The 24,547-nt window shown below is 44.6% G+C and overlaps 1 protein-coding gene across 1 annotated transcript in view; it reads left to right on the top strand.

Moving 5' to 3' along the window:
* Nucleotides 1-24,547, top strand: part of RDX (radixin) — a 94,817-nt gene that overhangs the window by 5,166 nt on the left and 65,104 nt on the right. Inside the window, exon 2 of the mRNA XM_074957778.1 lies at nt 16,021-16,095. Coding sequence (XP_074813879.1) covers nt 16,084-16,095 — 12 coding nt within the window. The 5' untranslated portion in view covers nt 16,021-16,083. The remainder of the gene's footprint in view (nt 1-16,020; nt 16,096-24,547) is intronic.

Here is a 24,547-nt window from a genome sequence, read left to right as displayed (position 1 = left end):
TGCGTAGGCTGCTTTGATATCCAGCAATTCTTTGTCCAAGTTGTCATAATTCATCTCAGCAGGAGTGAGTTTTCATAAGTAAAAAGCACATTGATGAATTCAATCATCGGGAGCAGTAGGTTGGGCAAGAACTGTCCCTAATGCAAAGTTTGGAGTGTCTGCAAATTTCTGTTTCAAATTATCAAAGGCAACTTGTGCCTCTGAGGACCATGAGAACCAAATCCCTTTCACAGCTTTGCTGTGAGAGGACTGGTGAGCACAGAAAATCCTGGGATAAATCATCTCTAAAAATCAGCAAAACCCAAGAAGCATTGGATTCCGCAGACATCCTTCGGTGCCACCTGATCTGTGATGGTCATCACTTTGCAGGGGTCCACTGCCAGTCCCTTGGATTATATCATCTCACCCAAGAAATTTAAGGTCAAACTTGCATTTCTCCAGCTTGGCATATAGATGATTCAGGAGTAGTCTTTCAATAACGCTACACACCTGCTGGTCATGAAAAGCTGGGTCTTTGTGGAAAATCAGAATATCAACAAGGTTGATAATGACAAAGTGGTCCAGCATATCTCAAAATATATCGTTCAGCACTCTTTCAACACTTTATGAAGCGTTGCATAGGCCAATCAGCATGACTAGATATTCATGGTGGCTGTGTCAAGTATGAAAAGTGGTCATCCACTCGTCTCCTTCATATACGCGCACCAGGTTATAGGCCCCACACAGATTTAACTTTGTGAAAATACAGACTGTGCCTAGCCAGTCTGAGCTCGTTGATAATAGGGAGCACGTAGCGGTTTCATATGGTCACCTTGTTCAAGGTCAGACAGACAATACACGGCTGCAGAGAGCCATCCTGCTTCTTGACAAAAAAGATTGGTGCAAACGTTGGGGATGTGGATGGGTAAATTAAACCCTTCTGAAGATCCTCCTGCATGTACAGGTGGAGAACCTGAAATGTGGGTTCAGAGAGGGCACCTCTCCATGTCAAAAACATCTGCAAAGTCTCGGTATTTGTGGGTGATCTTGGCCACAGCAGGAGAAGCTGTGAGGACACTGAGGGTCGGGGGTCTTCCAGTGGCTGATGTGAACTGCAGAGCATACTGGTCTGATTCTTGATGCCTGAGACACTGGATAGTTGACAATACCAGCAAATGTGGGGGTCATGGGTTGTAAGCCAGGGCATAGCTAGGATGATGGGAGCCTGAGGGCCTGGATTAATCCAAACTGAAGGTTTTTCTGGTGCCCCTGCAGGGTAACTGTTTCTGCAGGTCTGGTGGGTTACTGGTCCTAAGGAAAGAAGAGGCCCATAAATAGTCTTGACCAGGTCTGCTGAATCCTTGCATATGGTTGGAAACACATGGATCTTAGGAAAGTTCAAGTCCATAAAGTTACTTGAGGCCCCCGGGTTGACTAAGGCTCCTATATGGATCTTGGCGCTTACCAGTAGTCAAATCAATACAGGTGTTTAGAGTTGCATTGCAAACTGACTTGGGGGTCCTGGTGTGCTCACTATGGCCTGTGGGGAATGAGCGAGGGTGTAGTAGGAGCAGGAACTGATACTGGTTCAGAACCCCCCAACACTTGTCACTTGTCAAATTTGTCAGGTGAAGGAATCTTTGGCTCCAGGAAGAGCTGGGTAGGAGGAGCCAACAGAGAAACCTGCACCTGCAGGACCACATTCTGTGATTGAAGGATGGGTACTTGCACCTGCAGGTTTCTGGACAGCATCTGCCAGTTCCACTGGGACCTTAGTAGGGTCCATGCTTGTGCCAAGGACACCTGGCTCTAATTTTAGGGGTTGCTCAATCTGTCAGACAGCTGGTACAAGAGCAATCTAGACTAGTGATTGGAGCAGGTATCGGGAACCAAGGACTAGGGTCAGAACTGGAGTCGGTAGTTGGAAGCAGGAGCTGAGAGTCAAACCAGAGCCGAGGGTTAAGCCAGAGTCAGAAACTAAAGGTCGAACTGGAGGGTCGTTGCAGGAATGGTGGGTTTCAAAGCAGCGGCAGGACAGAGGCAAGCCTGAGTTCAAGACGGGAAGCAAGAACAAGATAGTGCAAGAGCAGGTGCAGTGGTGGGCATAAGCATTGAGCAGCCAGCAATGCTTAAGAGCTACTGGCTTAAGAGCTGGTCTGCTGGCCCTGTACTGATGAGGATGTCTGGATATTAGCTCTGCTGCAGGCTCTGATTGCTGACATATCGTGGTGGAAGTTGTTCAAGGCATTACTTTTTTGTATTGTACATTTTAAGCACAGAAAACTTTTCTTGGTATCATCTTGGGTTGAAAGTGTGTGGGTGCATGAAGGGGAGGCCTTTCAAGACTGTTTGTATAAACTAAAATATTGTCTGATTGCCACAAGATTTTTGGAAAACCTTCTGATTATTGGAAGGATGCATATGTATCTTAATATAGTCTCTCTTGCAGGCTGAATGAGTATACTTTATATACAAAAAGAAAAGGAGTACTAGTGGCACCTTAGAGACTAGCCAATTTATTTGAGCATAAGCTTTCGTGAGCTACACTAAATGCATCCGATGAAGTGAGCTGTAGCTCACGAAAGCTTATGCTCAAATAAATTGGTTAGTCTCTAAGGTGCCACTAGTACTCCTTTTCTTTTTGCGAATACAGACTAACACGGCTGCTACTCTGAAACCTGACTTTATATACAAGTTTCTCTCCAAGCATCTTATTCCTTATCGGTATTGTACTACTGGTTAATTTTATCGTCAATAAGCTCAGGAGTATGAATTTTGTTTCATGATCCAAAACTACTGCTCTCCTTTACAGAGGCCTGGGCTTCACTGGGGGGGGAGGGGTTCGAACTAAGATACGCAACTTCAGCTACGCTATTCGCGTAGCTGAAGTCGAAGTATCTTAGTTCGACTTACCTGGCTGTCGTCATGGTGGTGAGTTGACTGTGGCAGCTCCCCCGTCGACTCCGTTTACTCCGCTTGCTGAGGTGGCGTACGGGCGCCAATTCGGGGATCGATTTATCGCGTCTAGACAAGATGCGATAAATCGATCCCTGATAGATCGATCGCTACCCGCCGATCCGGTGGGTAGTGAAGACATAGCCTTAGAAACTAATTGATCATTTCATGAAGTGAGTCCAAGTTGTTTGTTTTTTTTCACATCTGTCACGATATCCTATAGTACAGGGGGAAAACAAACCATGCATTGGCCTTAGTCTAAAGTGCTAGGACTAAAGGGGTAATGAGTGTTCTATACTAACATATTATGATTTAAGAAACCTAACCCATAATATATAGAGATGGATAGAATTGTTATAATGCAGATTAATATTCAGAGGCTTACCATGACTTCAATCCAAGCATAAAATAAAGTATTTCTAAAAGACTAAACTGCTATTTGGAAAGGAAAATAATCAGGTCTGAAATGAAATGTATCCAATTTTACAACTTTGTTGTTATCTCTTTAAAAACAGTGTTGGCAATGAACATTATATCACTTCATATTGAAATGTGAACATTTAGATCAGTCATCTTTGTCAATTTCTACATTTATTTTAAATATTGGCTCTTATATAAGACAAATATATTGTGAGGTTATGTTGCTTTTTGTTCTGCTGTGAAATTTTCAAAAGTTGTAGCTACTCTAAACAAAAAAAACCCAAATTAACACCGGGGTAACTGGTTAACCTTACTAAAATAAACTTTATGCAAAATACATAACACGGCTGTTAAAAAAACAAACAAACAAAAAATCCCCAGAAAATTACACATAAAGCTAAATTGCATTAATGTTCTGCTACCATTATAGTTAATTAGTATTGACTACTTTATTGGTAAGTGGAAATTTATTTTATACCTTCCAGTAACATTAGCTGTAGGTCAGAAGACTCACATTTTCAAATTCTTTCAATGTATATACATAACTACATACAGCACTTAATCTTTTAACGCATAAGAATCTTAATGGTACTATTGTAATTATGTATCTTGCATAAAAATCAGCAACCTTACTCCAAAAAGGGTTTTTGCTTGGGAATTTCTATTAAAAAAAAAAAAAAAATTAGAAACTTAAGAGTGACAAATGGGTCACTACATAAAGCTTAATCTGTCTTCATCCACGTTTTAAAGCCAGGAAAGCTACTCTTAATTGTTTTAAATGAAATGAAAAGTTTTTGGTTCAGTTGCATACAGTCCCTTGTCACCAACTAGGTGTATGTTTTAATTATTACCTGGCTGCAGCTTGGGCATCCAGGCACTTCTTGTGAGTTCCCTTACATAAGTCTCCTCTTTGGTTCTCTGATACTTTATTTCCAGTCTAAATTTGTCTAGCTTCAACTTCCAACTATTAAATCCTGTTATACCTTTCTCTGCTACATTGAAGAGCCCATTATTAAATATTTGTTCCCCATGTAGATACCTAGAGATGGTAATCAAGTCTCCCTGTAACCTTCTCTTTGTTAAACTAAATAGGTAAAGCTCGATGAGTCCCTCACAATAAGGCATGTTATCTAATCTTCCAAGCAGGCATCCTATTCAAGTCTCCCACTTCTTCTTTCCCCAGGCTTTTAGCTGTGTATATAAAAGTTTCCTTTGGAAACTAGCTGCTGCATAAAATATGTGATGACAGAATTTGGCATCAAGCATTTTATATGCTGCCGTTTTACAAAGAAACCTTTATTCGTCAGCTTTTGATAAATACATTTTTTGTTGGCTACAGTAGGAACTTTGGTACATGCTAATAACTTAAAATCTGACTGAGTTGTAATTAGACGTCCTTTCTTAATCAAGAGCCTGCATTCTTGGAGAATTCTCAGATGGTTGATTTTGTGATGTAGACACAGCTGACAATTTTGACAGTTTTGCAGAAGGTCCAAATGACTGGTGTAGAGTATGGTTTTGAAGGACTGAAGGATTAAATAGTCATGGAGCATGAACTATCCCTTCATCTTAAAGGTGCCTCTTTCAAGTCAAGATTGAGAAACGTAGATGATGAGCCTTTTTTGGATTAAGGTAATGAATAGTTTGCGAAGTGCAGGAAATCCAAATAGATAATAATTTGGCCTCTTCTGACCCTTCTCAGGGATTTTGCAATTCAGTGTGACATGGATGTTTAGAGAACTTATAAGCAAGTACATGGAATTAATAAATTGTTCCAAAGCCTAAGTATTTTATTTGATAAAACTGAAATGTTTATTTACACTAAATGTGATATTTTTGGAAACACTTAGAGTAGAAATCCCATTTTGCCATCTAATATGCTGTATGGCACGGATGCTAAATTTTCTTTGTCCAAATATTTGCATGGTATTTGCTTTATTGTAACAATAATTAGTGTCAGTAATTGGACAGGATGCACTTTATTGAACGACTGCTTATTTGATCACTCTAACACAATTTTAAAGCATAAATATTTCTTAATATTCTGCTCAGTTATGAGATCATGGAGTTTGGGTGTCTACGTGTGGGATGGGGAGACTTGGAGATAGAGCAGTGTTTAGAGCCCTTGGCCAATTCCATGGGGAATCTGGTGTGGAAACATTTAGCCTGAGTGTGGAAAACCCCTCCACTTTCGGTGATTGGGGGAAAGGGGATGATTCTCTTAGGGCTGTGTTGCCAGGCTCCAGGAGAAGGAGCCCGGTGCTTCCTGGAGCTTGAGCAGACACACATGGGCAAAAAGGCCGCATGTCTCTGAGCAAGCTCTGAAGTCCCCTGCTGCTCTTGTTCTCAGTGGATCCTTTTGAGATGTTCCTGGGGAGCTCATTGCATTTCAAAGATTAAGTCCCCTACCTGGTTTCTGAAGGAATAACATGTCAGCAACTCTGCAAATGTAACGTTATAGTCTTTTCCTTCTGGCCCATTCCTGTAATAACGTCGGGGTGAAAGTAAGGAGGTACAGGCCGATAGGGCATACTGGTAAAAGGTGGCCGCCAGTACCAGCCCCTACCGCCTTACTTAAAAGCGCTGCTGCAGCAGCGCTTTAATGTCGCTGTCGCTTTTGCATGCCCCGTCGGCGGCCTTGCCGGGTCCCTAGCGGCAGGGCCGCTGACAGGGGAGCGCAAAAGGGGCAGCACTTTATTGTCGCTGCCCCTTTTGCTCCTCCCCTCCCCCCGTAAGGCTGCCAACAGTGGGGAGGGGAGAAAAAGGAGCAGCTGCCCTGGGGCCAGTGATTTAAAAGGGCCCAGGGCTGCGGCCACTGCTGCCACAGCAGCGGCCAGAGCCCCAGGCCCTTTAAATCACCACAGGAGCCCTGGGCGGCACGGGCCAAGCAGCGTGGAAGGGTTGGCTGGGGGACGCTAACCCCCCAGCCCTGCCCCTTCCGGGGGGTGGGGGAGCAGGGAAGGGAGCCGGCCCCCGGAACTGGTACGTTTTAAATGTTACTTTCACCCCTGAATAACTTCCATGAGAAGTGATGATCTGATCCCAAGTTGTTTTGTTGTTTTGTTTTTAAATGTAAAATAAAATTCCAGCTAACTACATCATCATGTAGTGTGTGTGTGTGCCTTCTTTCTTCCATTATTATGATGGTAATTAGCAAAGGTTAATTGAAACATTTTATGAACATGTTAAAGGAAGACACGGTCTGATATCAGATCTTATAAAAATGAATGTCTAGGTACATGGCCCTTGCCATAGTATCTGAGTTTTACATAGCATTATAATATCATGGTTATATTACACAGTTACAGAACCACATCTAATTTATTATAGCATTTTATTAAAATGTGGTAATAAATCAGTGGGTTTTCTCGTGGCTTGTGTTGGATTCAAAATCTTTACAAAGGTATGACCCTCATTAAATGTGTAAACGTTAATCCAGATCTGGCTTCTTTGTTTTAAGAGAAGGAATTAATACAAAGATTACTTACATGTGGTGCGGTCAGCCAAACATTTCCAGGAAAATATTGCTATGACTTACAAAGTACAGGAACCATTAGGGTAAAATTTTCAAAAGTGCTTAACTCACTTTGGAAAATGAACTCCTAAGTCATTTAGGCATTTTTGAAAATGTTACCCTGAGGCAAGATCTACGCTAGAAGCATTTTTACTGGTAGAGCTATGCGATTACAGCAATACTGGCAATCCGCTGATAGTGTTGTGGATTAATTTGTACTGGCAAAACTATACTTTTGTCAGTATAACTTATTGCAGCCTGCCCCTCTCCTCCAAATGAAATAAGCTGTATGGACAAAAGCACAGTTTTCTGGTATAACTGCATCTAAACTAGGGGCTTAATGGTGGTTAGAGATCACATCTCTTCACACCCCTGATTAACATAGTTATGCTATCAAAAGTTTGTATTGTAGACCTGGTCTCAGTCTCTAATGAAATTTGAAAGAGAAATTTACAATGTAATACAAAGAGTCATTGCAGCCCTCCACAGTTTTATGAAGATATTGAAGCAGATAAAAAAGATTTTAGAAATATTTAATCAAAGTTCTCTTAAGCATATTGTTGACAACAGAGATTGAAATCAACTTTGAAGGTATCAAATTTAAAGAAAAACTGCAATGACTAGTTTTGTGACTTTAGATGTTTGCAGTATACTATTTAAAGAAGAAATGCGTAAAAGAGTTTTAACACTGTTTGCCTTTGTCACTTGTGTACTCTGCACAGTTAACCAGGTTCAAAAGCTCTGTGGGGCAGGGACTGTCATTAACCTACAGTTTCCAGCTAGCACAATGGGACCCTGACCTGACTGAAGCTTCTGTGTCCTACTGCAATAGAAACGATTGATAAATAATCACTTTGTTAAATTATGTACTGCTTAGTTATGATTAAGGCTACCTTTTAGTCATGGGTATTTTTGGTACAGGTCATGGGCAGTAAATAAAAATTCATGACCCATGATCTGTCCATGACTTTGTACTATATACTCCTGACTAAATCTTGGGTGCTCTGGGACAGGGAGCGGCTCAGGGGCACCGTGGGTGCTCTGGATGGGGGACTGTGTGTGTGTGTGTGTGTGGGGCCCGGTGGCACCACAGCTGCTGATGGGGGTGGGGGGCAGGAGAGCGCCGGGCAGCAGCATGTGGCCTGGGACCCCCGCTGCTGTTGGGGGAGGGTGGTTCGGGGGCTGGAAGGCTCCCTACCTCACTCCACGTGGCTCCCCGGAAGCAGCGACATGTTCCTTGGCTCCTAGATGGAGGCACAGCCAGGGTTTCTCCATGTGCTGCCCCTGCCCCGAGTGCTGGCTTCGCAACATCTATGGGCGGGCAGTGCGCAAAGCTGCCTGGCCATGCCTCTGCCTAGGAGCAGAGGGACATGTTGCCGCTTCTGGGGAGCCCCCTGAGGTAAGTGCCGCCCGGAGCCCTCACCCACTCCCATGCCCCAACCTCCTGCCCCAGCCCAGAGCCCTCTCCCACATCCAAAATCCTGCTGCTGCTGGGTCGGGGGGTGAGGTGGCCTGAGACTGCCCCAGCAGTGGCTGATGCAGCTGGCCCAAGGGCTGCCCGAGCTGCTCAGGTGGCCCCTAGGCCAGCCGCTGCAGATGTCACGGAGCTCCTGGAAAGTCACGGAATCCGTGACTTCCATGACAGACTTGCAGCTTTAATTATGATTGGATGAGATGACAAATTCCAGTGCAAGAGATTCTCTTGGCAGGTCTCCTGTTCAAAACTTTCAATAATCTTTTAGATTATTAGTATGATACAAAGGAGCCTAAAAAGATGTACAGACAAAAAACAAGAGCAAAAATTTAGGCTGTTTATGAGAAAAAACTTGCCAATAGTGAAATGTGTTTCTGCTGTGGCATAGTATTTTTAGGGAGGTAGTGGAAATCTCATAATTTGGGACTTTAAAAATTGGATTAGATGACTAGTAAACATGGTGTAAGGAACAAACCTTCATTGGCAGGCATTATCATGCATGTCTTCCTTGGAGACCAGGTTAAACTAATATCAGTAATCTTAACTTTTAGTTTTCTTTTTCTCTTTTTTCACCATGTATCATACTGAATTCATCTCCCTACTTGGTGTTACTGTGTCTTCTCCTTTTAGATCCCAATTCAGCAAACCATTTAAGCACATTTTAAAGTCTCATTGAAATCAATGGGAGTTAACGCATATGCGCGTAACTGCTTTTCTGTATCAAGGACTTAGTTGTTGTTTTAGCTAAATATAAAGAGTAAGGTTATTTACTGGTAAATCAGTCCTTTCAGCCCCTTAATTCTTTTGTTGCTCTTATCTGAACTCCCTCAATTTTGTCAACCTCTTAGGGCAGAGCACTTGCGGATGTAGAGCACTGTGAGTTAAACCAGCCCTCGGAGAGCGCAGTAGGGAAAGCACTGCAGTCTGTCCACATTGTCAGCTGCAAGCGCACAGGTGTGGCCACATTTGCAGCACGTGCAGTGGCATTGGGAGCGGTGCATTATGGGCAGCTATCCCACAGAGCACCTCGTCCCATTCTGGCGCTGTGGCTTGTGGGAAGGGTGCAGGGCATTCTGGGTCCTGTCCCAACGCCCTGTGATGCATTGCTTCGCATCCCAGCAATCCCTGTGATTCGGTCCACGTTTGCTGCCATCTTTCAACGTTTTTTGTACTGCACGCTCTGTCTTTCCTTTCGTTCTGCGGGAATGGATCCTGAAGTGCTGAGGAATATGCTGATGGGTCTCGCCAGCATGTCACGTTTGGCAGTAGAGTTACTCCTTAAGCTACAAAGTGACTGTGAGGAATCTGATGATATCGCCTCGCGTAACGCATATGATACGAGATTGCTTGTGGCATTCACAGACATGCTCAACATCATGGAACGCCGCTTTTGGGCTCGGGAAACAAGCACTGAGTGGTGGGATCACATCGTCATGCAAGTCTGGGATGATGAGCAGTGGCTGCAGAACTTTCGGATGAGAAAATCCGCTTTCATGGGAAGGTGTGATGAGCTCGCCCCCACCCTGCAGTGCAAAGACACAAGATTGAGAGCTGCCCTGCCAGTGGAGAAGTGGGTGGTTATTGCAATCTGGAAGCTTGCAACTCCAGACAGCTACCGATCGGTCGCTAACCAGTTTGGAGTGGGAAAGTCGACCGTTGGAATCGTGTTGATGCAAGTTTGCCAAGCTGTTAATCACATCCTCCTCAGAAGAATGGTGACTCTGAGTAACGTGCATGACATCGTGGCTGGCTTTGCACAAATGGGTTTCCCTAACTGCTGAGGGGTGATAGATGGGGCGCATATTCCAAATCTGGCACCAGCCCACCTAGCCTCTGAGTACGTTAATTGGAAGGGGTATTTCTCTGTGGTTCTCCAGGTGCTTGTGGATCACCGTGGGCATTTGATTGACATTAACGCAGGCTGGCCTGGAAAGGTGCATGACTCGCACGTCTTTCAGAACACTGACTTGTTCAGGAAACTGCAAGCCAGGACTTTTTTCCCAGACCAGAAGATCACCGTAGGGCAAGTTGACATGCCCACTGTGATCTTTGGAGATCCTGCTTATCCTTTAATGCCGTGGCTCATGAAACCCTACACAGGGAGCCTTGACAGCAGCAAGGAGTGGTTCAACAACAGGCTGAGTCAGTGCAGAATGACTATGGGGCGTGCTTTTGGCCGTTTAAAGGGCCACTGGTGCTGTTTGTATGGGAAGCTGGACCTGGCCTATGACAGCATCCCCATGGTTATATCCGCGTGCTGTACCCTCTATAACATTTGTGAAGGAAAGGGTGAATGAGTCACTCAGACATGGAACTCTGAGGTTCAACACCTGGAGGCTGAATTTGAACAGCCAGAGAGCAGGGCTATTAGAGGGGCCCAGCGCGAGGCTGCAAGGATTAGGGATGCCTTGAGGGAACAATATGAGGCTGAAAGCCACCAGTAATGTTTGGTGCCCTACATAGGAGTGAAGTACAGTGGTTCCGATGTTATTAGGAATCTGTGCTTGCTACACTGGCTTGCAGTGCCTGTTGCTTTCCTGGGCTAAGGTATCTTTTACTTAATGCAATAATAAAGATTTGTTTTCAAAGCCAAAAAAGTGATTTATTAAAAGAAAATTAATTTATTGAAAAGAAACACAACTGCTTGGGAAACAGGGCAAGGGGGTGGGATGGGGAACGGTTCAAGATTTGCGTATGTCCTGTTCTCATACTCAGCCTTCCTGTCTGGAGTGCTGTGCAATGAGTGCTGCACTTCAGGCTGGCTAAAATGCATGGTGATGGGGGTTGAGTGCAGTGGGTAAGGGTTGTAGTGGTTAATCTATAGATGTTGGAGGCAGCTGGTGGCAATAGGAACCCGGATGTTGGGGAAAGTGGGTTGGAGGTGACATGGGGGCACAAGGGAAAGAGTTTTGGGACAAGGGCTGGGGGGGGAAGGCGTGGTAGTGCTCCGCCTGCATGGCTATGAGTGCCTGGATTGAGTCCGCTTGGCGTTCCATAATGCTTATCAGCCGCTCCGCGCTTTGGTGCCGGCGCTCTGCATTCTGCTGGCGGAACCTCCTTTCACTCCCCCTCCACTCCTGCACTTCTTGATTTTCGTCAAGGGACTGCTGCATTACATCATGCAGCATGTCTTCTTTGCTTCTACATGGCCTCTTCCTAATTCTTTGGAGTCTTTCGGCCGGTGATAACACAGACCGCTGAGATCTCAAGGTTGCAGCTGTAAAGGCAAAATGCAGCACTTAATAGAGGCAGCATTGTTCACACCAGACAGAGCAATGATTCGCCCATACTTAAAACAAGCACAGTCTAAACAATAGCAGAATTTGCCTCTCCCAAAGCGAGCGCACACAACCCAGAGGAGCCCCAAAATGGTGAATAAGCACAGGGTCGAGGGGGACTGATTGTTTCACTGTCGTACTGTCTTTTGGGGTTCTGTGCCTTGGGGAGAGCCAACAGCTGCAGGGGTCCCTATATTGAACACTGTCCCCACATTTTCTACAGGAGCTTGTCCTGGAAGATATCTCGCTGCTGAGGGTGACCTGGGAAGCAAGGGAAGGTCTTCTGGGGGGAGGGATAGCTCAGTGGTTTGATCACTGGCCTGCTAAACCCAGGGTTGTGAGTTCAATCCTTGAGGGGGCCATTTGGAGATCTGGGGCAAAAATTGGGGATTGGTCCTGTTTTGAGCAGGGGGTTGGACTAGATGACCTCCTGAGGTCCCTTCCAACCCTGATATTCTATGATTCTACTATAATGTGGCTTCCGCCCTGGCCCATATGCAGCTTGCCTGTGTGCAGCAATGGTTCCCCCACCCCTCACCGCATAGTGGCGCGGACATGTTAGCCTGACTGGGACAAGGAGTACAGTAGCGCTCCCAAGGAACCTGCACAAGCGTACTGCACAGCTTCTGCATGAGACCTTTGAAGAGATCACTGAGGCCGATTACTGCGATGTGAGAGAGCACATCAACGTCCTATTCCGCATCTAGGCATGCATGGAGCCCTAACCCTCCTTGCCCCAAGAACCCGAACCGAATAACTTCCTTCCCAAAATAAAAGCCACTTACCGGGCACCTCCTCTGGTGTTTGTCCTTCCCCAAGCACCGGCCACTGCGACTGGCTACCTTCCTCCTGGCTTGAGAACAGCTCATGGCTGCATGCATCTAGGGATGCCAGGGTGTCCTCTTCCTTGTCAGCACCCTTGCTCCCACTTTCCTCCTTCTCCTCTTCCTGCCTTGTTGAACTGGACTCTGAAGTGTCCATGGTGGTCCTTGGAGTGGAGGTGGGGTCGCCCCCCAGTATTGCGTCCAGCTCTTTGAGGAAACGGCAGGTTGCAGGGACAGCACCGGAGTGGCAGTTTGCCTCTAGTGCTTTGCAGTAGGCATTCCACAGCTCCTTCACTTTAACCCTGCACTGCAGTGTGTCCCGGTCGTGGCCCCTTTCCATCATGTCCCTTCATATCTGCCCAAAGGTATCATAATTCCTACGGCTGGAGCACAGCTGGGACTAGCTTCCTTCCCCCAAACACTGATGAGGTCCAGCACCTTGCCATTGCTCGATGCTGGGGATCGCCTGGCGCGTGGAGGCATTGTCACCTGGAAAGATCCGCTGAGAGCACTCCACCCCTCGATGAGCAAACAGGAAGGGGATTTTCAAAATTCCCAGAGAATTTAAAGGGCGGGTCTGACGGTTGGTCACCTGAGGGGAGGGCAGTAGAGTTCAAAGTGATGACCAGAGTGGCTAGAACAGGCATTGTGGGACACTTATGGAGGCTGATCAGAGCGCATTAGCAGACCAGGGCATCCACAGTGGTGCTGCGGCGCTCCCACCAGTGCGCACCAAGCTTTCCGCCTCTCACGGAGGTGGATTACCAGGAGCGCTCCAGCCGTGGAGTCAGGGTGCTCTACGTGCCTTGCTGGTGTGGACGCATTGTGAGTTTGGGCGCACGGGGCTGCTTTAATGTGCTCTAACTCACAGGTGTAGCCATGCCCTTCGATCATGTGAATCTGAGAAATGAATACAATCCACAAGCAATTATTTTTTGCCCCCGTCTTCTGCCCTTTATTTTCTTGCTCCTGTTTCTGATCTGTCTAGGACCTCCATAAATTATTTCTTCATGGTGTTTGCAACTCCACTCAGTCAGCTTGGGGTGAGGAAGTAATTTTCCTTCAGGTCAGACTGGCGGAGATCCTGGGTTTTTTGTCTTCCTCTGGAGCATGGGGCACAGGTCACTTTCTGGTTTGAAGTAGAATAAATGGAGGATTCTTTTTAACGTGAAGTCTTTAAATCAAGATTTGAGGACTTCAGTAGCTCAACCAGAGGTTATGGGCATGCTACAGTTGGGGATTGGTCCTGTTTTGAGCAGGGTGTTGGACTAGATGACCTCCTGAGGTCCCTTCCAACCCTGATATTCTATGATACAGGAGTGTGTAGGTCAGGTTCTGTGGTCTGCAATGTTCAGGAGGTCAGACTAGTCAGTGGTTCTCAGCCAGCAGCCTGATCAACACATGTGCGGCCCATATGACATCCTCAGGGCCATACAAATAGTGTATATACTGTGTGGATGTGGCCCACAGGACACACACAACTGCATATGTGGCCCACAGTGGTAAATAGGTTGAGAACCACTGAACTAGATGATCATGATGGTCCCTGGTAGCCTTAAAGTCTATGAACTCTTCTCTGTGATTTTCAGTAATGTGCGGTTGATACCTTCTACCATATTATAAATGAATATGTTAAATAAGACTGGTTCCAGCAGTACCACATTAGAAGCCTTCCTTAGCTTAAAATGAAATAACTTTCTGTTTTATCATTACCAGAACTATCTAAAATTATTCAAATGAGAAATGGGTCTTTTTCCTTTAAAAACTAAAACTTGTATGAAAAAATTGTTTTTATTAATTTTCTGGGGGTTTTATGAAATCTGGAAAAACTTTCATTTTTAGTTTGTCCCTCCTCCTTCCCAACCATCCTGTTGCTGGAACCCTGCACCTCACTATACTAGAGTTAAGGGGGACTGGAAATAAAGGGGGTTGTCTCCCTATGTAGCAGATGTTAGGACCCCCAAGCCACCTTCTGGATTCCTGAGGGGATGCCTCCCCCTAAATTCACTTACAATTCCTGTTTATCAGGGAGCTCTATCTTTTCTGTAATGAGTATCTGCATTGGACATGTGACAAGCCTGCTACCTTCTGAATTGCGACATCTTAATCTAACCTCCTTACCTACTTCACTTGGTCCATGACCTGCTGTAGAGAAGGCAAAAATCCCAACCCTCCTCAACCAGTTTGCGAGTGAGGGAAATATTCTTTCCCAGCCTCCTCCCCCCTCCCCCCCCCAAGGTGACTAGCACAAACCCACAGCAGATCATAAAACCTGGTTCTACTCTGCTCCCATGTGTGGGAGGGAGAGCTGCTGATCAGTGTTTGAGAGTTCCTTTTGGTGCATATGGTGGGTCAGTGTCCCTCCCTGGTCCAGCCATGTCCTGTTCCACTCCACTCAGGTAAGTCCATCGCACTTCTGCCTCCCTTGTACCCCAGATGCAGTAGGGACCTTTAAAGGAACCTTGTCCTCTTTTTTTTTTTTTTTTTTTTTTCTCTCTCTCCTGCTGCCGAGACAAGTCACTGCATTCAGTTCTGGTGAGCACATTCTTAGTCACTTTTCAGAGTACGACTGCACTGAAAATGAATGTTGTTTTTGTGGATGATGCCTTACTCCCTGGCAACCTGTACAAAACGGTCATAGCAACGACTAACTTTAACAAATGATGATATATCCAAAGGGGAGAAGGTGACTAGATAATAATGCTATCTGATCTAATGCTATAATGCAGGCAAGTTTCTTGTGGTACAGAAGAATTAAATTTAAATTCTAGAACACAGTAAAAGTAAATGTTTTTGCAGTTATGTCTATACGAGAGTGAAAAGCTTTTTTTTTTTTTAAGCAAGTGGCACTATTCATTACTTTGATGCTCTGAAGTAAAATTCAGAGAGCAGATTTTGCTTGCTCTGCATTATTTCACTTTTTACCTGAACTTATGTACATTTCATTTTGTTTGGAAAAAGGGAATCCTTGAATTAGTGCACCTGATTGGTTACAAAATTAACAGGGTACTCCTCCTTAAATAGATTTTAAAAGGATATCTTAATTTTAAAGATCCTGTTTGGCTCTCTTCATGTTTGCGTACTGTTAAAGCTTGATTAGGGTGAACAAATTAAATTATAGCATAGGAATTCAGTGTGCAAATTTTGGTGGCCCAGGTATACTTAACTCTTATGCAGCACTCTTCAACTTTAAAGAAATTTTTAAAGAGTGGCTAATCTTTAGAATCCTTAGTATTAAAAAGTCTGTGATATCAAAGTTGTTAAAGGAGTGCTAAAGCATTTTAGATCACCGTTGTCTCTTTATTCATTTAAAGTGCAGCTGCAGAAAACTAATAAAATGAATCTAATTTGCTTGCACTCTGCTCTTTTAGTTCTGGTAAAAGGACATTGCTGCTTTTACCAGATGTCCCAATTGCTTTTATGCAACCATGGAGTGAAGTGTGTTTTGGGCAGGTAGACTACTTATTTGTTTATCTCGGTTGGAATTTGTACTATTTGCTATGATGTACATGAACTCTACTATGATTAATTGCAAAACAACTGTACTATATTTGTCTTTGTCTTTGTCTTTAACAGAAGGGGACAAAATAATTTGCAGAAGATTTTTGACTGAACAAGATATTCAAGGAAGGAGAGAAAATGCCGAAACCAGTAAGTGGATGCCTCCTTGCTCTTCTAGAATTTGACGTAATAGCCATAACGCTCCCTGGACTAGGAGTACTTGTGGCACCTTAGAGACTAACAAATGTATTTGGGCATAAGATTTCGTGGGCTAAAACCCACTTCATTGGATGCTTGCGGTGGAAAATACAGTAGGAAGATAGATAGATACACAGAGAACCTTGGCCAAACCGGACGGGGTCTACGCAAAAGAATAAATGGACACAAATCATATGTCAAGAATTATAACATTCAAAAACCAGTCTGAGAACACTTCAACCTCCCTGGTCACTCAATTACAGACCTAAAAGTTGCAATTCTTCGACAAAAAAACTTCAAAAACAGACTCCAACCAGAGACTGCTGAATTGGAATTAATTTGCAAACTGGATACAATTAACTTAGGCTTGAATAGAGACTGGAAGTGGATGGGTCATTACACAAAGTAAAAACTATTTCCCCATGCTAATTTTTTCCCCTACTGTTACTCACACCTTCTTGTCAACTGTTCGAAATGGGCCATCCTGATTATCCATACAGAAGTTATTTTTCTCCTGCTGCTAATAGCTCACCTTAATTGATCACTCTCATTATAGTGTGTATGGCAACACCCATTTTTTTCATGTTCTCTGTGTGTGTGTGTGTATATATATCTTTCTACTGTATTTTCCACCGTATGCATTCAATGAAGTGAGTTTTAGCCTATGAAATTTGTTAGCCCAAATAAATTTGTTAGTCTCTAAGGTGCCACAAGTCGTCCTTGTTCTTTTTGCTGATACAGACTAACACAGCTACCACTCTAAAACCTGCTCCCTGGACTGTGATCTTGTCAGATCTCATAAACTAATAATCAAGGTTGGGTCTATTTAATACTTGTATATGGGCAAGCGTCCAAGGTAAAAAATCTAGGCACTTCAAAAAGTGGTGATTAGCATTTAATTTTGGGAGGCCCTACTCTCTGACAATACTGAACTAACATTGCAGCACTGTGTTAGGAGGAATTGTGCTTCTGGAGTTTCTGTATTTCAGGTGAAACATAATGGTGAAAAGTGGCTGCAGAGATGCACTTCATGCATCTGATTCATTGCCTGTTTAAGTCAGTGGAAGTACTTCCACTGTCTTAATGTGTATTGGATTGACCCTGTGTGGGGGCTTGCAGGGAAAGGCTTGCTTAGCTGAGCAGTGATAACAGTCCCTATGGTCGGGGGTGGGGGGAGTGATGAGTAACAATGTAATGAAACTTGTGTCAATTTAGAATGCCATGGCCTCCACTGCACCATGGGACTGGCCTGGATGTCTTTTGGCTTGACTCCTTGGTGGAAATAACTTGGATCTTATTTGTGGTTTGGGACTGTAAATGCGAGAGGAAGACAAAGCGCACACTTTTCATAGTCTGATTAGCGCCTCATTTGCATTGAGGCAGGTCTCATCCATGTTCCTGCTGAGATGAGGGACACAAACTGGTTAACCCTTAAACTTCTGCTTCCAGAAAGGTTCCAATATTATTTGAAGAGAATATTATTGGGAGAATATTACTAAGCCACTGAATCACTTTGCCAGAGCTTTAGTAGGACCGTAAGACTCTCCTCTACCATCCATAAAGTGGCTTCTAGTTGTCCCTTCATCCTCCAAGTTTCATTGACATGGAATGGCCTGTTTGCTTGTTCTCTGTATTTAATGGGAGCTTGAATGCTATTTCTGCCTTGTACTCAGCCATTGGAATAAATAATTTTGGTAATACCTAGCCCTTATGTATCTCTGTTGTTCAGTAGCTCTATAAGAAATTTTTCTGTTGGTTCAGACTCGTCAGTATAAGGAGATTGTTTGTTTTCTTTTACGGCTACACCCTTTCCATTGGAATCTGTGTGTTAAATGTAGGAAAATGCCACAACGCACGGACCTGTGACCCAGTGAGGCTTGATTCTCTTAATAGGGCTTTCAGTAGAGCTTCCCAACTGGGTGGTGGGGGTTTTACTGGTCCTTTAAGCCTGAGGAGGGAAGTCTCTGGGGCCATCCTACTGCATTACAGGGATTTTTATGCAAACCCAGATCCATGGAACAACTAACGCAACTGGGAGGAAAGTGGCTTGAGGAGAACCCAGGCTGCTACCTCTGTCTGGGGCCTGAGACCAGAACCTTGAAGTTTTGGGTGGGCAAGGCTCCCTTCTACCTTGGCTAACCAGAGAGAATCCTGGGCAGTATAGTCCCAGGGCTGCTGGGAGGAAGTAGGCTAGAAACTGCTTTCTTCCCTCATAGCTGAGACTGGAGCGAGTTAGAAGTGCTGGCACTCTCTCTTGGAGACCAGGAGAATTTGAATACCAGATCACAGAGAAGAATCTGGACTCCTGTTAGGGAGGGGTGCAATTGTTTTATGGGAACTTTTATACAAAACTTCTCAATTTATTGTCTTGGCCTTTGCCAGCTGACCTCTGGGGAGAATGTGAAATCCATAGAGGAATACCAAGTGAAATAAACACATTAGGGAAGGGAGTTACAGTAACTCCTCGCTTAACGTTGTAGTTATGTTCCTGAAAAATGCTACTTTAGGTGAAATGATGTTAAGTGAATCCAGTTTCCCCATAAGAATTAATGTAAATAGGGGAGGGTTAGGCTCCATGGAAAATTTTTTTGCCAGACAAAAGACATATATAATATAAATAAAAAAATATAAAAGCAATGATGATTGGGAAGCTTGGTTGAGGTGGTCAAGTCAGGGTGGAAGAGGGTGGCATATTTTCCAGGGAATGCCTTACTGCTAGATGATGAACTAGCCCTCGGCTGAGCCCTCAAGGGTTAACACGTTGTTAATGTAGCCTCATGCTCTACAAGGCAGCAGGGATGGAGAGAGGGGAGACAGCATGGCAGAGAGAGACAGACACACACACCGAGTATGTGGGAGAGAGACGCGCATTGCCCCTTAAAGTACGCTGACCCCACTCTAAGTACACTGCCTTTTTAAGTAGATCAGCAAGTTGAGACAGCAGCTGCTGCCAGCAAGCTCCCTCCTTTGTGAGCCCTGTCGTGTTCTTCCCCTCCCCCACTCTGTAGAGATGGGGTAAAGGAACGGGGAGAGGGGAACACCCTGATATTAGCACCCCTCTTCCCCCACCCCCTTGCACAGCAAGCAGGAGGTTCCCAGGATCAGCTCCAAGGCAGAGGGCAGGAGCAGCATATGGCTGTGAGGGGAAGGACAGCTGAACTGCCTGGCAGTTGATGGCCGGCTGGGTGGCTGCTGAACAGGGAACTTAGGGGGGCTGCAGGTCCACCCTGGTTCCAAGCCCCCACCAGCTAGCTCCAATGGGTTGCTCTTCCTGTAAGCAGTGGACATAACAGGTGGCTGCCAAAAAACATTATAAGGGAGCATTGCACAACTTTAAACGAGCATGTTCTCTAATTGATCAGCAACGTAACAATGAAACAACATTAACTGCGATGACTTTAAGTGAGGAGTTACTGTACATGATTGTATTTTGGAGAAATCCACTGGCATTACCTTCTATAAATGCCATCAACTGCACCTACTGTTAATAAGTAATGCAGAATGCAGGACCACACTGGCTGCTTTTGAAGTGGCGGATGGACTTCTTTTTAGTTGGTCCTTTTTTTTTTTTAACGGCCTGACTGGCCTAAACAGTGGTTATGTTCAAGACTTGTCTTTATGAAAATATATACTGTGACATCTACTTCCTTCTAGGAGTCCACCTGTTGTGCCTGGGGTTAGAATGTGATTTGTGTGTTTCCCTGTGGCCAGTCCTAAGCAGTGGAAGGACTGTCTGTATGTCTCTCTCTCTCCCTCTCTCTGGGCATCTGCCTCATCTCATCTCTCAATTTAAAAACAGCCAACTAACAGCCAAATAACTCTTTTTTTTTTTCCCAAGTTCATTGTGAATTAAATCCTTGTATGGACCTCTTTTTTTCGTGTAATGGCTACTCTAACTTTTTATCTGTTCTGTATTTGTTGATTTTTAGTTGTAATGTATTTTAGACTTAACTCTAAGCTGTGACTGGTGCCTTAATTACTGTAGAGCAGGGATCTCAAAATCAAATCACCATGAGGGCCACATGAGGACTAGTACATTGGCCCTAGGGCTGCATCACTGACCCCTTTTAATACAAAGATACAAAAGCCCCCCCTCTGCCCACGGCCCCACTCCCACTCCACCCCTTCCATGAGGCCCCACCTCTTCCCCAACCCCATTCCAACCCCTTCCTGAAAGTCTCTGCCCCAACTCCGCCCCCTCCCTGCCCCTATTTCAACCCCTTCCCCAAATCCCTGTCCTGGCTCCGCCTCCTCCCCTGAGCATGCCAAGGCCCTGCTCCTCTCCCCTCCCTCCTGGAAAGTCCTAAGCACTGCCAAACAGCTGTTTGGCGGTGGGAAGTGCTGGGAGGTAGGCGGAGAAGCGGGGATGTGGCGCGGTCAGGCGGGGGGTGAGGGGCGGGAGGGAAGTCGGCGCCTGTGGCGGGCCACAGGAAATAGCATGCGGGCCGCATGTTTGAGACCCCTGCTGTAGCGCATCTCATGGGTTGGCACTTAATGTTATAATGAGAGAGCACTTTGATAATACGATGCTATAGCTCTCTTTTTACCTGTATTACTATGACTGTTCTAGCTGTTGTCTTTTTTTATAATGTCTTGGTTGGAATGTGAGTGGTCTAATGTGTAGAATTCAGATGATCTGACAAATTCTTGTAAAGTGTGAGCCTGGGCAATATAACACATTCATTGATTTCCTTTTTTAGGTGAACCTTCATACCAGTGTAGAATAAATTTTACCTTTTGATTTTTGGAATCATCATGAAGCTCATATACATTGTTTCAACTTTGAAAGACTTAGTAGCAAAGACCTATGCCAAACTGTGTTTGGCTTCAGTGTATTAGCCTGCTATAAAGAAGTATTTTATATTTCACTGCTACCTCTAACACAGCTGCAGATCACAGTGAAATCGAGAGAGGATCTCAGTTTCACTATTTGTGTTTAGATGGAAAATAGATCAAGTTGGCTGAAATGTTGAACACAGAATCCAGTTGGCAGTTTTGTATCACAGATGAATTTAATAACAAAACCTAGCTTCATAATTCTTAAGACTTTCTCAATACTAAGTCTCCTTCTGGGATCATGTTCATGCGACTGTGAATGAGATCTTTTGAGTGGTACTAGAAAGCCATTATTTAAAAGGTGGGAGTGTTTGATCACTTATACATTATTAGGCCAAATAGTTGGAATGAAAAATTGGAGTTAGGACTTTTAAAGATATTAAAGTGATGAATACTCTAGAAATATCTAGGATTGATAATTAATGTAGCATACTTTTTCCACTGAGGCTATATTTGGGATCCATTTAGGCTATTTCTCATAGGCTATTTATTTAGCATTGCCTGTACTCTTCTACATTCTCAACTCTATTGGGCATCATGGAATTTAGCTCCAGATCCAGTTTCCATTGTAATCTTCTAGTGATTTCAATGGGAGTTGCATCAGGCCCTTAACTCTGATCACAAAAGATAATTATTATCAATGGATGTATGACCATTGAAAGGTTTAGTTACCTCAACAGCCTGAAAGAGTAGAATATTTGTTTGTTGTTTTTTCCAGCATGTTCTTCCCAAAAAACTGAATCAACATCATTTTTAACTGTATGCCATTTTCCCAGATCTTCACCTAAAGTAGAAGCATTGAGACTAAAATTAGATATAGTTACATAACTGTTAATCATTTCATAGCCTAAGATGATTAGGTTTAATTGACTGTAGCATTTACAGAGAGTAAGAGGGCTTCTACAATTTTTTTCCCCACCAGCTATTTTTGGTCAGACTTTGGAGTATGTGCAAAGCCCTAGAAGAGAGAGGATGACACTACATAGGACACCTAATGACGGTAAATAGTGTAGATGCAACAAAATAAAAATCTACGCTGGAAGGGAGTGTAATTTAGCATATCTTTTTTAGATCTTTTCAAGTATAGAATACCTGAAAAGCAGTAGACTTCAGATTGTAGAACAATGTTGACATCCTAACATTTTCTTAATTATCTTAAATTTTGGAAGATTATAGTGAATTTTAATAATTAGTATTTAAATTTGACGCTTGAATTGAATATACTGTAAGTTTACTTTTTTTGGCTATATAAGATTTAGTTATATCACTTTCATAGGAAAACCTTTCACATTTACTTTCCTGTTATGTGGTAGGCCTTGTGACCTCAGGACCGCCCTGCAAGTGGCCCCTCACCTCAGGTTTCCTTTGTGAGTAATCTAAAGGACTCCACTTTAGGCTCTTACTTAAATATCACCCCTCCCGGGGTCCAATTTATTACAAAATATTGTGCAATAATCTCTAACAAGTCCCAACACATCCATATCCCCTCCGAACATACACTCCTTGCTGTCACCATACCCCAGTGTCTTCCATCACAGCAAGGTTCCTTATCTGTCCTCTTCCATCCATCTTCCAGGACAGCCATCCACAGTCCTTCCACCTGGGGTTGCAACCCAGCTGTTCCCGGTGGGAACTCCCACTGCCTCTCTGCCAGGACGATTCTTATGAGGAAAGCATTCCTCAAACACCCCCTGGCCCTTCTCACTGTTCCTTGGGGTCCAACTCTCAAGCAAGGAGATGTCAGTGGATAAGCCCCTCCACTGCTGCTCCTTCCTTTTGCCTTCTCTGTCCCTGGGCTCGGGTGCTCCAGCATAGAGCCAGCAGGCATCTCCCTCTGCTCTCTGGCTTGGGGGACATAAGCCAGTAAAATCCCTTTTTCTGCTCTCCTGCCTTCAGCCTTCTTGCAGGAACCACTTTGTCTCTGGTAGTTCTTATCTCCTCGGGCCCTTCTTCTGACTGACCTTTTCTAGCCCCCAGGTGCTGCCCTGTCTGATTTGATTGGTTCAGCTGGGAGCACCTGGACTGGAAAAGGAGAATTGAGACCAGTTCCATTTAACGGGCCAGCTACCCTGTTATGGGTAGCTAAATTACAATTCAAATAGATTTATTTGGCATTTATTTTCACAGTATAAATGGATATACAGGTGGCCAACAGAGGGTATGGTGTACACTGCAGTGTAAGCCAGGGGTTAGTGAGATTTGAGTCCACAAACCCTGGGTTTGCAAGCCCAGTGCTTTAAGCTTCCACACTGCATATTGACCATAGGTTTGGAATTTCTGGCCCAGAGGCTTTAGCCCAAGGCTTCAGCATCCACACTGCAGTACGCAGACTGAATCAAAGCAGTTTATGTCAGGCTTCCTAGTGCCTTCCACAGCTGTGGTTGCTCTAGCCCCTGGTTCGTGGTGCAGTGTGGGAAAATTTGACTGTCCACCCTGCATGTTACAGGAGGTTATCACAGCCTGCCAGGTTCTCAGCAGATCCTGCCGAGCTGTATTTTGGGTCTGTACACTCCCAGCAATTGGAGCAAGCAGCAGGGAGGAGTCACCATTTGAAGAGCTTCTTTTGCTTGCACTTTTACTCCAGCAAATGGGCAGAGCAGCCATGAGATGAGGCGGACATTCCTGCAGCAGTTTCTGACCTACCGAAGGCACCTGTTGGAGGAGGAGGGAGATACAGGATACAGAAAAATGGAGCTGACTGATGCTGCTCATGACTCTTTTTGTGTAGCCTCTGATGCCACCTACGTAGACCAGCACTTCTGGTGCAGGGCCACAAACACATAGTGGACCTGGGATGGCCAGCAGTGAATCCCAGACTTTCCCATGAAGAAAGCTACATTTCTGGAGCTTTGTGAGCAGCATGCCCCAACCCTCCAGCATTATATGACATTCATGAGGGCATCCCAAATGGCCAGAAGCAGGTTGCTGTAACTGTGTGTAAACTGGCTACCTCAAACGTCTACAGGTCCGTTGCAAACTCGTTTGACGCTGGAAAGTCAAGCAAGGGTAAAATGGTTGTGGAGGTTTCTAAGGCAGTCAGGCATGTGATTTCCACAAAAGTGGTGGGCATAAACAATATCCCTGAAGTAACTGCTGGTTTTGAGGAATGGGGTTTCCAAATGATACTGGGGCCGTTGATAGGATTCGTGCTCATAGTTTGGCCACTTCTTGCCCAAGAGTACATAAACTGCAAAGGGTACTACTCCTTTACTGTGTAGACCCTTGTGGACCACACAGGCAGATTTATGGACACCAACATGGGCTGCACTGGAAAAGTCCATGATGCCAAGGTTTTCTGATGATTGGGAGTCTACATTCATGGACAGGCTGGGACACTATTCCCACTAAATGATATTGTTATAAATGGAGATACTGTTCATACTGTTAACATGGGGTCCCTGCATGCTCCCTTTTGCCTTGGCTACTGACACACATACTGATCTCAGCAGGCCTGGCAAAAGAAGGTTCAATTAGGCTTTCAGCAGGTGCATAATGGTGATTGAATGTCCTGCTGGAGGGGATGGGTTGAGGAGATTGCCTACAATGACATATGGCCCATCTGCAGCTG

The sequence above is a fragment of the Natator depressus genome, chromosome 1 (genome assembly GCF_965152275.1).
Source record: "Natator depressus isolate rNatDep1 chromosome 1, rNatDep2.hap1, whole genome shotgun sequence".
In the NCBI taxonomy this organism is placed as follows: domain Eukaryota; kingdom Metazoa; phylum Chordata; order Testudines; family Cheloniidae; genus Natator; species Natator depressus.
This window is presented reverse-complemented; position numbering and strand designations above follow the sequence as displayed.